Raw genomic sequence first — 14,970 nt, 5'->3', positions numbered from 1 at the left:
CAATTTATTTAGGTCATTTCACCTGTTTACTTTGGTCGTATTTTAAATCAATTCAGATGTTAGAATTCTCTCCTGAACTAGTTAGGTTCTTATAATGCACCCATCTCCATGGTATTTGAGTGTCAGATGGCCCAATTCCTCAGCCTGTACTCAGGCTGAGTAGTGCTTACTCCTATCCAAGTCCACAAAGCACTACTTGTGCAAGTCCAAGAACTCAAGGGCTGCAGAATTGGGCTCAAAGCAAGTTTATATCACTTGCTAATATTTATCTCACAAACCAGCAAAAATCCCTACCCTATGTACATTGTGGGAAAGTATCATTTCCTGGTAGAAATATTTTCACAGGGGAAGTCAAACACAAATATTTTTTGTTCCAAATAAGTGTTGCATTTGATTAAGTTTAAGAAGTTGCTGCTAGATTCCTTACCTATCAGACAGTGTGTATATATATATATATATATATAAACAGCAATATTATACTCAACACATTACACAGGCACAGAGTAGTCTTCACACTAGTATGTTTGCATACTGTATACTAAAGATAAGTTGTTTTACTCAATGATCTGCAGAACCACCACTCTAAATTTTTTAAAAATTGGCTACTTATATTCCAAATTGGACTAGAAATAGTAGTAAGCCATTCAGCATCTAGTGCAAAGCCCACAAATCTTCCCCTGTAGTTTAAAACAATGTTACAGTATCTTTGTTTTACCTCTCTGCGTTTGGCCTCATTTTTCCTGTATTTGGTGAAAAGGTGACACAAGATGTTTCCACAACAGCAAGCTACATGCACCAAGGGGCCCTCTTTCCCCAAACTCAAGCCAGACGATACTGCCAACACCAAGGTAACAGTTTTGATTATCAGGGTCCACTTGCCCAAATAGCCTCTAATGATGAAACCACTCAAGATAGTTTTGATCTGAAAGTCAAAGCAAAGTTTTACAGCCTTTCATTCAAATATTTGGTCTGCTAATTGGCTAGATCTCTATTTTATCAGAGGCCCACTATGCTGTCAAGGACTTTGTTTTACAGTTTTATTAAACACTTTATAGTTGCTAAACAGTTAATTTCTTTCATATTTTCACTGAAAGTAAACAAAGTTAACTGTTTGTTCATGACGCCAGCTAATCTCTGCCAAGCTGCTGGCTAGCACACTCTCTAAGTGCTATACAAACAGTACTGTTTGTTTAAACTTCTATGATGACATGCTGATGGGGAAGGTGTTTTTTAAAATATTTTTGCAGTCACTACTTGGAGACATGGGAGACTAGTTATATTTTAACACTGCAATTTGAAATGAAGCAAAAAGTTAGACCATTCTGATTCTTTTCTAGTCTACATTTTTTAAAAGTGCAATTTTCCTTAAATTTCCATGGTATTGTCATCTTTTGATGAACAATTACATCCCTCCTCAATCCCAGAAACAACCTTTAGCCAAATGATGGAAAATATTTCAGATGGCTTTGTTTGAGGAAAGTGACAGACCGACTCACCTCTGGGATTCCTGAGCCACAAGCATAAGGTGCAAATCCCCTGACCAGCAACACTGCAAGGAGAGAGAATACCAGGGCCCAGAGAACATACATGAAGTAATTGAGAATGTATGCAAATGCCCCCTGAAATGGAGAAAAAAATTGCTTGATTAAGACTGTCACCCTCAATCAAAATCACATTGTCTATGAAATACTTAAAGAGATTGACAGGGAGGGAGGGAAGCATGTAGAATTTGTGTTTTATGCAGTGACCACGTAGTACATGGCAAGCCAATACAGAAGCAGTGGGATTAGGGTGATCAGACAGCAAATGTGAAAAATCGGGACAGGGGATGTGGGGGTAATAGGAGCCTATATAAGAAAAAGAAAAAATCGGGACTGTCCCTATAAAATCGGGACATCTGGTCACCCTAAGTGGGATATCTTGTGAGCGTAGAGTACATTGGCTAATAAAGTGGACCATGTGGTTTTTAGGACAGGCTTAACTTAGAGGATAAAGATATACACCACCATCTGAACAAATATGAACGTCCTACTTATTGGACACACTGGTACTGAACAAGCTCTTAAATCCTGTTCTCAAAAAAAACAAAAACAAACAAAAAACCAGCAAATTCTGCATTGCCCGAAAAAGATTTAAAAACTGTGCATAGAACACTTTGGAAGGCCAAGAACTCACATGTGTGTTAGCACACTAATACCTTTACACAATGTAATAAGCTTTCAGCTGCCCTCACTGGATAGAACATAAACATAACTAAGCTTGGAAGAATTCGATTTTTATTGGTTAATGTCGGTAGACATCAATTTCACTATTTGCACCAAACTGACAAAATATATTTCTATCAATAAATAATCAGAACGTACAGATAGGCAAAGAGAAATACTACTTGAGAACTTAGGGTTTGATCTGAGGATATTTACTTCATATATTTGGCCATGTGATTTTGAAAATTTGCGTCTCAACAATTAGCGAACTTTAAGTTTTGAATCTCTGTGTCTGTCACGAAATAATTGTCTGACATCAGATTGTCTGACACACCCCACAATTTTACGCAACGGTGAAAATTTTAAAAAAATGCTTAAAAATGAACACTGATAGTATCAGTCAAAATTATAAAACAATTAAAAAATTGAATTTGCTAAGCCTAAACATAAAGCAGTGGAGTTATTTTTATTCATACAACTGAAAGATGCCAGCATTTGGTACTAAGACTGATGGACACTTCAGGCTTGAAGTATGCTTGCCCTGCCACAATGAACCCTGTGACTAAGTAAATGCGCAAAAAATAGACCAGCAACAGAATCAATTCTTTTTACATCTCACCTCTCCGTGGCCAATTATAAGCTGCGACCAGCTCTCCCACTCTGGGCACTTATCCCTATCCTCAAAGGTTGCCTCATTGGAATTCCAGCAGCAGTGTTCATGGTTAAACCAGAAGCCTGACATACACAGTCCTTCTTTCAAATCGGTCATCCAATGAGCAGAGATGTCTATCAGACCAGCTAGAGAACCTAACGTGAAAACAAAGATAAAAAGTTAGGAATGATCTCTCACAGACTGCTGGGATCTCCTGAACGTTACATCTCCTGTGGCATTCTGGTACATTTACCGTAGGGACAAACACAACCCTTGCAGTATTTACTTATGTACATACTGTGAGGCACTCTATATGATTTTATAAAAAATATGCTAATGAGTGTGAATATAATGTAACTGGAATATGCTTCATGCAAAAGGTCTCTTGTAAGGTATCATTACAAAACTTATAATCTACTGAGTGTGGTCATCCTAGTTGTATAAATGTATCACTCTTGTATCTGAAACTAGAAATATAAAACACAACTCTGAAGGCCTACTCTAATTATGCAAAGTGTGGGCCATTAATGCTGGTTTGGAATCTTGATGGCTCCTATTAACCAGGACAACTGTCTGTAGATGGTGCTGTTTCACTTGTATGTCTTCCTGTATACATGTGTGCTGGCAAGTGGGTAATGAAGTCTTACAGTGACATGCGATCATGTCACCTGAACTGGAATCCATCTTTAATTTGGTGCTTTTCCATTGAGAAGGAGGGTGTGGGATCCCAGAGAGGGGCAAAGGATTCCCGCCTCATGCAAAAGATATATAAGTGGGTGGAACAGAACAAAGGGAGGCAGCCATCCTGAGAAATCCCCTAGCTACCACGTGAGCTGGAACAAGGGCTGTACCAGGGGAAGGATTGTGCCCAGACTAGAAAGGTGTCCAGTCTGTGAAAGAAACTTATTGAAACATCTCTGAGGGTGAGATTTTATCTGTATTCAGTTTTATTACTGTATTAGGCTTAGATTTGCGTGTTTTATTTTATTTTGCTTGGTAATTCACTTTGTTCTGTCTGTTACTACTTGGAACCACTTAAATCCTACTTTCTGTATTTAATAAAATAACTTTTTACTTATTAATTAATCCAGAGTATGTATTGATACCTGGAGGGGAGGGGGGAGAAACAGCTGTGCATATCTCTCTATCAGTGTTCTAGAGGGCGAACAATTTATGAGTTTACCCTGTATAAGCTTTATACAGGGTAAAACAGATTTATTTGGAGTTTGGACCCCATTGGGAGTTGGGCATCTGAGTGTTAAAGGCAGGAACACTTTTTAAATTGCTTTCAGTTAGGTCTGCAGCTTTGGGGCCCGTGGTTCAGACCTTGGGTCTGTGTTGGAGCAGACTGGCATGTCTGGCTCAGCAAGACAGGGCGCTGGAGTCCCAAGCTGGCAGAGAAAGCAGGGGCAGAAGTAGTCTTGGCACATCAGCTGGCAACCTCCAGGGGGTTTCTGTGATCCAACCCGTCACACATACAATTTATGTTTGTTCTTTGAAGAGCTAAAGGTAAGATTCACTAATGGATGTTTTTAAAATGTGTGTGGGAGAGAAGTGCCCCAATATTTCAACATTTGACAGAAAAAATTGCACAAAGTCCCACCCCAGGCATCAGAACATAATTCATTTTGGTTAGCAGGTAAGTTTTTCCAATATAAATATGGTGTGACAGATAATTTTTGAGGTGCAGAAGGGGTAAGAGATCACATTTATGGAGTGCCTAAACAAAAAAGGTCTTGTGCTCTCTACAGAACTTAAGCACTAAATCTACAGTTCTGCTAACAACATTGACTCTGGGGCACGAGCAATGTAGGACTCGAAAGAAGCCATTTCCAATAGCCATTAGAAACCAAGAAAATTACAGGTATGTGCCAAATGGAAGTAGGAGAAAGTTGGTAAGGAAACAAGGTCTATGTTTTTGGTGTGATATTCCCATGATCCCTAACATCCTTAGAATAGATGCCTTCAGATGAGTTGTCCCCAACTTCCAACACTGCAGGAAACTTCACATGTTTAACAAGGTGACCATGAATGGAGTCAGCCTGATTTATATCAGTAAGTCTGTGTATAGTATATTCCAGAGGTCATGCCAGCTGTTTAGCAATACTCTTCCAATGCACATTAATGAAAAGGGCCACAACAAAGTGTAATTTCCATGTGTCAATAGGCAAATTGTCTATGTAAATATGAATATATCCGCATTGTTTATTGTAAGAGTTTAGCTGCTTCCTGTTGATTTATCACTGCTCCACTGGCTCCAGTTCTTTCTGATGCAGTTTAAAGGTATCTGCAAATCTGTCTCTCTGAATTGTCTGGGAACTGGCCACCTGACAGCCCCTCCCCCTCACCTTTATCCCATTGCAGCAATTAAAAATGAGCAAAAAATCTCCCGCTGTTAGTCCCTGGAGTTGGCCTCTCCAGTACTGACAGGAGAGTGTGGGGTCCCAAACTTTGGAACTTGCTCCCTTTGGCTGCTGGCCAGAGCCATTCTTTGGTGACCGACAGGGTATGATGAAGATGAGATGTTTCTGTTTGATTTCTCCTTGTTGGGCTGAGTCTTCTATTTGCAGTGGTAACAGCAGATTTAGTATGCCCAGGAAGGGTAATTCTAGCTTGTTTGATTTTTGTGTCATGACACTCCCACACTATGGCTGTAAGTGCTTAAATATAATTTCATATTCCACTGCAAAACCATGTAAGCAGAACTGGGAGCACTCATCTCTGGGCCAGAAAGTCACAGGCTCTGGTCACACAAGAGTTTTGGTTAGGAGGAATCAATGCAGACACTATAGTGCAGGACTGGGAATTCATTTTTAAAACTGTATTGTCCTCTCACCTGCTAACAGCCCTATGAAGAGCATCAACAGCCAACCAGAAAAGGCATCGCTCACGCTGTGAATCAGGGCCCATGTTGACTCTTTACTTTTACTAGCAATCTGGAGGAAAGGTTTAACAAGGCAGACATTAGACATTCTTTAGCAGACACACAGACAGATCTATTTTAGAAGCATATATTTTTAATTAATGCTGAAAAAATACTAATAGTAACATCAGGGTCTGAGTGTCTCCCACCAATACAGAAAAATCAGAGTAAAGGTTCAAACTCTATCCTTTATTCACGTGATTGTACCCAGGAAATGCAGGGTTTCCAAAATCAAAACATCCAGTATTGCAAGCAACGCATTACATAGAGTAGGTACAAAAACATGATTCAAGGACAATTAAGCTTCCCCAAACCGGGAAAATCAAAGAAAAGATTAAATCAAACATTCACCTTAAATGTCTTTTCCCATTTAAACACACAAACTTGCATATTATTCTTTAGTTCTCTCAAACCCAGCATTTTTAGTAATAGGACTGTTGTCCTGAGCAGTTTGTGGAAACAGAACTACCTTCAGAGCATTTCATGTCCACCTGTCATGCCACGTACCCTCAATTAGTATACGAATTCCTAGATAGATACACATTTTTCAGCAAGGTGCAAATGCTTAGTGTGTTCAATCTAGTCCTTTGACCATGGGAGGAATGACAAAGGCTGGGCATTACTTTGAGCACTCAGGTAGACTCTGATCTGTGATATGCAAGGTCTTGACAATCTCAGGAATTGAGTTTGTGTGTGTAAATCCCCGTTAATGGAAACATTATTTCAAAACAGCTTTTTAGGCCAGACATTTTGGTTCAGAGGTATTGAACTGTTCCGAGGAGGCCTCTTAAGGCTTAGACACAGTTCTGAGTCTCAAGATCAAAGCTGATAACTTCTCCTAAGGCTCTGCCCTATAAAATTTACCTAACATTTGATAATATTTTAAGTTTGTTCATCTTACTGCTCTTGAAGGCTGAATGAAAGGATCAAACGTGGGCTATTGAGCGCACTTACAATTCTGGTGCAAGTCCCAGTACACGGTCCATTATTTCTCCTGGGTAAAAGACCCAATGGCCAAACAACAAATCCCCTTTAACTGGAATAAATAAGGTGAGCAGATATCTTTCTGGCTGAAGGATTTTAATTACTTGTTTCTTTAGATTTTGCCTTTCAGCAGCAACAGCCAGATTGTTTATGAGCATAGCTACTACTGACCTCGTGAGGCTGGGGGAGGGAGTTTTTGGAAAGGATAAATTATCTGCCGTAGGTTTCTTTTTACGGTTGCAAACTGATCTTTTTGGCCAGTTAGTAATTTTTGGTTTGACCTGGTCTGAATTTGTTTGTACAGAGGAGGTAGCATTATTAGCCGCATGTCTGGGCATTTCTCAACTAGGCTATTCATGCCAATCACCGTTTTTTCCATTTTCTTTTCTATGCAATCCCTTTGGTTTAGTTCCCACCATAGACAGCGATGAAGGAGCTGTGGAGGTGGGAGGAATCATGCTTGTAGCATCTACACAGCCATTTACAGGGTCTTTGAGCACTTGTTCCTCTTTGGGATAGTCCAGGCATCACACAAGATTGGCACATTTCCTGTGCTGACAGGCAGTCTTAGATCTGGGGACTCCTCACTTAGAATCATAGAATCATAGAATATCAGGGTTGGAAGGGACCCCAGAAGGTCATCTAGTCCAACCCCCTGCTCGAAGCAGGACCAATTCCCAGTTAAATCATCCCAGCCAGGGCTTTGTCAAGCCTGACCTTAAAAACCTCTAAGGAAGGAGATTCTACCACCTCCCTAGGTAACGCATTCCAGTGTTTCACCACCCTCTTAGTGAAAAAGTTTTTCCTAATATCCAATCTAAACCTCCCCCACTGCAACTTGAGACCATTACTCCTCGTTCTGTCATCTGCTACCATTGAGAACAGTCTAGAGCCATCCTCTTTGGAACCCCCTTTCAGGTAGTTGAAAGCAGCTATCAAATCCCCCCTCATTCTTCTCTTCTGCAGGCTAAACAATCCCAGCTCCCTCAGCCTCTCCTCATAACTCATGTGTTCCAGACCCCTAATCATTTTTGTTGTCCTTCGCTGGACTCTCTCCAATTTATCCACATCCTTCTTGAAGTGTGGGGCCCAAAACTGGACACAGTACTCCAGATGAGGCCTCACCAATGTCGAATAGAGGGGAACGATCACGTCCCTTGATCTGCTCGCTATGCCCCTACTTATACATCCCAAAATGCCATTGGCCTTCTTGGCAACAAGGGCACACTGCTGACTCATATCCAGCTTCTCGTCCACTGTCACCCCTAGGTCCTTTTCCGCAGAACTGCTGCCTAGCCATTCGGTCCCTAGTCTGTAGCTGTGCATTGGGTTCTTCCGTCCTAAGTGCAGGACCCTGCACTTATCCTTATTGAACCTCATCAGATTTCTTTTGGCCCAATCCTCCAATTTGTCTAGGTCTTTCTGTATCCTATCCCTCCCCTCCAGCGTATCTACCACTCCTCCCAGTTTAGTATCATCCGCAAATTTGCTGAGAGTGCAATCCACACCATCCTCCAGATCATTTATGAAGATATTGAACAAAACCGGCCCCAGGACCGACCCTTGGGGTACTCCACTTGATACCGGCTGCCAACTAGATATGGAGCCATTGATCACTACCCGTTGAGCAGAGTTGTTAAGACAGAGGCCACTGTCATGCTCAGTGTAACTTTCAAAAGAATACTTTGGCAAACAGAGTTACATTTAATATGCTTAGGCCAGTCACTGCCCTATAAAAAGCCTGCCAACACATGTCTTATGATACAGGAGGCAGTGAGCTTAATTTCCCATTTAAGGCACGCTCTGCCATTCTAATCCAATTCCTTCACCGCACAACGCCAGAAAGAGCTGGGGAAGGAATTCATGAGTTACTTCTCTTTAGTCTTCTCCAACAGAGAATGTGTTTTCAAGGCTGAAAATGAATGGCTATGTTTTTATTGTTTGATAACAGCCATTATGTGATCAAAAAGAAATCTTGCTCTTCCTTACAAACAAAACTATGTGCATAGTGTGTTTGCTATCTTCCCCAGTTCAAATATTATCCCCAAATAATAGTAATGCAGTTCCCAGAAACCTCCCATATCCTGGATGCAGAGAAACTCAGGAAAAGATGAGCCAACTAAAATTTATCCCAATTCTTCAATCCCACGTTCCATTCAGAGAGTCTAACAATCCTTGCACAGAGATGCAGGGCAGCTGGTACATTTTGATGACTGGTAAAAGTTTGTACCTAAGTTTCCTTCGACTAAAAGATCACCTGTGGAAAAGTGCTCGGGTCACTCACTGGGAGCAACCCCTCCACCCTCAGATACTCCTATAAGTGTCCCCAGATTAAAGTATTCAGAGACAAGGAGATAAAGTTTATATGCAGACAATTCTGCTTTGCACGACCAGCGAAAAGCAAAGCAGCAAGAAACAAAACTTACCTCTCTGTGTCTGTCCCGGTCTCTGGACTTCTCTCTCACCCAGTCGATAGTATTGAAATCTTCATAGGTACCCACACCAGGCAGAGGTTCCTCCAAAAAATCCATCATCTGGCTTGTGCCATTCATCCCTCCTCCATTATATAAGGAGAACCCTGAAAAAACAGAACGAATGAAAGGTATGAGCATCTGCATTAATTCCAACATTCCCCACCTCTTAGGATGCCAATAGAGGTGATGAATGCAGTCCTAGGTAAAGGCAGGTAGTTATTCAATCACTCCTTGAGCACACAGATTTGTTGAGAAAAGAAGTCAGTCTACCAATGACTAAGTGGCGCAACATACCCATGCATTAGATACACTCATGTTCTCATCCCAGACCATAGTGAACAGAGGTTCACATCATGAAACCACCCTGTATTGTGACAAAACTACAATTGTCTGTCCAAGGTTGACCAAGGAACAGTACAGAGTGGAGGGGGTGGCATTAATGTCTGGCAATAGCTACTGTTATTAGTCCCTGGCTTTCATGAGTATGACCGACAATACCCCCTGCAGGGATTCATAACTATACTTTTCTCTCTTGGGAGAGTGGAGAGGGACTTAGTCCTATTTAAAACTACAGCAAATATTTTAAAAAAAAAAATCAAAAATGAAAATGTTGCAGCTGGCAGAGCAGAGGATGAGCAGCCCTGGGAGCAAGTCCTGAGTGAGGCGTGCATTTGGTAGCTACTCTGACAGATTAGAGAGATGCAGGAGGCATAGGAAGCACACACACAAAAAAAAAGCATTAGTCAAAAGGCTTGAAAAATTCATCCTACAAACCGCTAACCTAAGGCTCCTCAACAGGCTGATATACACTGGGGTGCCCCAAGCCACTTTGTCTCCTGTCCAATCTCCTGCAGGTCAGAATGGAAGATCCTGGTCTGCAACCAACTGAACCCTAATCTCCCAGATAAAGCAATCCCTCCCAACACAACTAAATCTATTAATGCTGCATCCCATCACAAAAAGCAGCAGCTCCTAATAAATCAAGTTAAAACTGCCCCTCACCTCAAGATATATTTATAGCAACTCCCCACACAAATCAGTGTTGTGCAGCCCCTTCCTTGCAATAAATCCATTTATGGTATATCTTCCCTCCTCCCTGCAAGTCTAAGAGCCCTCTGCTCCAGTGGATGGATCCCTGCATCGCGCTCTGCAACCCCACCTCACCTCACCCTTCCTCCCAGGGCACTTGTCTGCTAACAGCAGCGCCTAGAGCAGCTGACCCCGAGAAGCAGCACTGGGTTATGCTTCGCTTGCATTTGGAAGAGAATTCCCCTACTCCCAAATGTAAAGACTAGAATTTTTTTTTTAGGAGGGTGTGGGGAGAGAGGAAGTGAAAGCTGGATTTTTTGAGTCCTGGTGTTAGACATCTTCAACAGTCAGTATCACTGACCTATACAGAGTGGCATTTAAGAAAATGCATGCCAAAAACAGGAGGCAAGTAGGGAAAGAAAAACAGCCCCATAATGAAGATGACAATAACAGCAAGCAACATAATGCTAGAAAAAACAAAACCAACAAGAGATACTGCTGTGTATTAATTGTATTAGAGCACAGTAAAGAGGTCTCAACTGAGACTGGGACCTTGCTGTAACAGCCAATGTATACACACATACTAAGAGTTCATGCCCCTAGGAGCAGACAACTTAGGTAGACAAGGTAAGACAAAGGGTGGGAAGGAAAACAGGCACAGAGGGGAAGTAAAACTATTTTCCCAAGGTGACAGAGATGAGAACAGAACCCAGATCTCCTGACTCTCGGTCCAGTGGCCTCCCCATGTTCTCTCCCAAGAATAAAGCCACTGAACATGAAGCAAAGAGAAAAGTGTGTCCCTTATAACTTTGTGATGAGTATGAAACGTATTTTTATGTGATAAAAATTGAACTCTTCTCCACCTGCAAAATGTTCATTAATCCATTGCGGCATTAATATTCTGTTTTAGAGAAAATGTAAGCCCCCTTTAATCTGAAAAGAGCCTTAAAACACATCACCTAACATTTGTTCTCTGCCCCTTTGAAATGTGCTTCTTAAAGTGCTTTTTCACATGATTTGAAGATATGAAGGGGCTAGAATAAAGGGCGGGGGGGAGGAGGAGGAGGAGGAGGGAGTAAAACAAAGGTCTTTTAAACCCTATCCAAGGAAATCAAGCAGCTTTTTGACAGATTAATATATGTGGAACAAATTCTTCCTGTGTAAATCAGACCAAGCCTTCATTCCTTTGTGTATGCAGGCACAAACCTTTGATCCTGGTCAATAACAGTGGATTCTTTTAATATTTACTCCATATATATTTTTCTTCTAAAGCCCATAGATGTTCTAGCAGCAAGGACTCCTCAGGTTACAATGAGAATTAAGTTAGTTAATGGAGGTTTCACCCATGAATAATTGTTTTGCAGCCAGTTTTGCCTCCTTTAAGAAAGCTTTCATGTTACAGGCATTCCCTCTCATAAGTTCTCTCTACAGACAAAATAATTCAAGGCTTCCCAATTCTTACTGAGGCCTTGGGTACTAGCTTTTAATCATGAATGAAATGAAAAATCTAATCCCAAACTAAAGACAAAAAGCACAATAAAAAGTGCTCTTGGAAGGGTTGCTTGGAAGAACTGTTACCAGCTAACGATTGCCGCTGAATGGTGGGCATCAGGAAGCCCTATAAGATGACTTCATACATGCTGATCTAGTTTTATTGATTGCTAGATTAAGCTCATAAATGAGTATAGAACATTTTCCTCTGCCCTCTGAAGATCACTTATTATAGGAGAGAAACTGTTTCCAAAGAAACTACCTTAAAACCGTGACTTACAGAAATTACTTTATGAACCACACATTCTGGAGCACCTCTGTTGGCTGTAAGAGTACCCTTAAGGTGTTACAACCCCTTGATTTTCTTTTACAGTCCTTACAAGAACATCCAGCAAGATTTGTAACTTACAGAAGCACCCAAAGATTCTCAGACAGGTTGTATGGCAGAATATTCCAACACCTTTGCTAAAAGGAGGCATCTCATGCAGTGGAATGTCCAACATGCGGACTCTGGACGGAATGAGCAAGGCAGGGGCATTAGGGATTTTTTAAAAAGCTGTGCTGAATGCCAATGATGGCACTCCAGCTTTACACTTCTCTGCAACTCTGCCCCTTTGTGTTTTGGCCCAGGTATGGGGGGATGTGGGGAGTAGATTAGAGTGCAGTGAGTGTGTTACCAGATTTGGAGAGTCAGGGCACAGATTTCAGCCACACATATAAACGTATTGTAAAGCAGCAGGCAGTTTCACAAATTAGTCTCCGAAACAGACACTGGACCACAGAATCTGGAGATCCCTTAAAAATACGTAATACAAATTGCTCTTTAGCAGCCCATCAACACCCAGAATTCCCCAAAACTCTGAAGCATGTAACAAAGCAAGTGCCATCCCATGCAGTCCTCAGAACACAGGCTCAGCAGCTGGTAAATCTAGGATATGCTCACCCAGCACAGGCACACTACTGTGATACAGCTCCCTTAAAGAGCTATCCAAAGAGGGTGTACTGCGCTATGATAAGGAATTCAGAGATTCTAAACAAAAAGGACCATTGTGATCATCTAGTCTGACCTCCTGTATAACAAAGGCCAGAGACCTGCCCCAAAATAATTCCTAGAGTAGCTCTTGTAGAAGAACGTCCAATCTGGATTTAAAAGCTGGTAGTGAAATATCTACCACAGCCCTTGGCAAGTTATTCCAATGGGTAAGCACACTCATCATTTAAAACGTATGCCTCACTTCCAGTCTGAGTTTGTCTAGCTTCAACTTCCAGTCATTGTATAGTGTTATGCCTTTCTCTGCTAGATTGAAGAGCCCACTATTAAATACTTGTTCCACATGTTGGTACTCATATAGACTGTAATAAAGTCACCCCTTAATCTTCTATTTGTTATGGTAAATAGATCTTTGAGTATCATTCTAAGGCATGTTTTCTAATCCTTTAATCATTCTCGTGGCTCTTCTCTGACCCCTGTCCAATTTATCAACATCCTTTTAGAACTGTGGGCACCAGAACCAGACAGGATTCCAGAAGCAGTTGCACCAGTGCCAAATCCAGTGGTAAAATAACCTGTCTGCTCCTACTCGAGATGCCCCTGCTTATGCATCCCAGGATCGCATTAGCTCTTTTGGACGTAGCATCACATTAGGAGTTCATATTCAGTAGATTATCCACCACTGCTTCCCAGGACAGAGTTCTCCAACCTGTAAGTATAGCCTACTTTCTTTGTTCCTAGATGTACACATTTACATTTAGCAGTTATAACATGCATATTGTTAGCTTGTGCCCAGTTTACCAAGTGAACTATGTTGTGCTGAATCAGTGACCTGTCCTCTTCATTATTTACCACTCCTACAACATTTGTGTCATCCACAAACGAGTGATGGTTTTGTTTTCTTCCAAGTCATCGATAAAAAATGTTGAATAGTGTAGGGTCAAGAACCAATCCCTGCTGGACCCCAAAGGGGAAACACCCACTTCATAATTCATCATTTAGTTATATTTTGAGACCTACCAGCCAATTTTTAATCCACTTAGTGTGTGCTATATTAATTTTATATCATTCGAGTTTATCAAAATGTCATGTGGTACCAGGTCAAAAGCCTTACAGAAGTTTAAAGCATATTACATCAACACTATTACCTTTATCAACCAAACTTGTAATCTCATCAAAAATAGGTAACAAATTAGTCTGACAGGATGTATTTTCCCCATGAACTCATGTTGATTTCTATTACATTACCCTCCTTCAATTTTTTATTTATTGAGTCCTGTTTCAGCCACTCCATTATCTTCCCCAGCATCAATATTAAGCTGACAGGCCTATAATTACCCAAGTCATCCCGTTTAACCTTTGTAAAAACTGGCACATTAGCTATCATCCAGTCTTCTGGAATTTCCCCAGTGATCTAAGACTTATTGAAAATCAGCATTAATGCTCCAACAAGTTTCTCAGCCAACTCTTTCAAAACTCTTGGATGCAAGTTATCCGGACCGGCTGATTTTAAAATGTTTAACTTTAGTAGCTTTTGTTTAACATCTTCTAGAGATACTAGTGGAATGGAAAAATATATCGTCATCATATGAGAAAACTAAATCATCTGCTTTTTCCCCAAATACTGAACAGAAATATTTATTGAACACATCTGCCTTTTCTACATTATTTCTAATTCTACCATTTCTATCTAGTAATGGACCAGTGCCATTGTCAAGATTCTTTCTGTTTCTAACATATTTTAAAAACTCCTTATTGTCCTTAACTCTGCTGGTCATCAATTTCTTCTTGCGTCCCTACATTTCCCTTATCAATTTTCTACAATTCCTAACTTCTGATTAATATTTGTTACTATCAACTTCCCTTTTCTTCCATTTGTTATTTTACTTTTATATTTTACAGCAACCTTCACTTTTTCCCTAAAGCAAGTTGTTTTTTTAACCAGCACAGCCTTCTTCCTCAGATTGGGGCTTTTGGGGCACCTAGTAACGTGTTCTCAAATTATTCCCAATTATCATCATTCACATTTTTCTTATTAAATTCTTCCTCCCAGCTAATTTGGCTCAGAATTGTTTTCAGCTTTGTGAAATTGGCCCTATTAAAGCACCAAGTATATCGATCTATATCTATCTCACTGTTCTGGACTTTATTCTTCCTGCACATTATAACTGATCGAGTCATGATCACTTGTACCTAAGCTACGATTACTTTTAGTTCTGTGA

At 40.7% G+C, this 14,970-nt stretch overlaps 1 protein-coding gene across 6 annotated transcripts in view; it reads right to left on the bottom strand.

Annotated features, from left to right (window-relative positions):
* LOC125642467 (H(+)/Cl(-) exchange transporter 5) overlaps positions 1-14,970 on the bottom strand; it is a 90,257-nt gene that overhangs the window by 14,029 nt on the left and 61,258 nt on the right. For all 6 annotated transcript variants that reach the window (XM_048863883.2, XM_048863884.2, XM_048863882.2 and 3 more), the window contains 5 exons: positions 9,190-9,341; positions 5,693-5,792; positions 2,824-3,011; positions 1,497-1,619; positions 716-922 (listed from right to left, as the gene is read on the bottom strand). In XM_048863883.2, the coding sequence (XP_048719840.1) occupies positions 716-922; positions 1,497-1,619; positions 2,824-3,011; positions 5,693-5,792; positions 9,190-9,341 (770 nt within the window). The remainder of the gene's footprint in view (positions 1-715; positions 923-1,496; positions 1,620-2,823; positions 3,012-5,692; positions 5,793-9,189; positions 9,342-14,970) is intronic.

This window comes from Caretta caretta, chromosome 9 (genome assembly GCF_965140235.1).
Source record: "Caretta caretta isolate rCarCar2 chromosome 9, rCarCar1.hap1, whole genome shotgun sequence".
In the NCBI taxonomy this organism is placed as follows: Eukaryota; Metazoa; Chordata; order Testudines; family Cheloniidae; genus Caretta; species Caretta caretta.
Note: the sequence above shows the minus strand (reverse complement) of the source record. Positions and strands in the feature narration are given on the sequence as shown.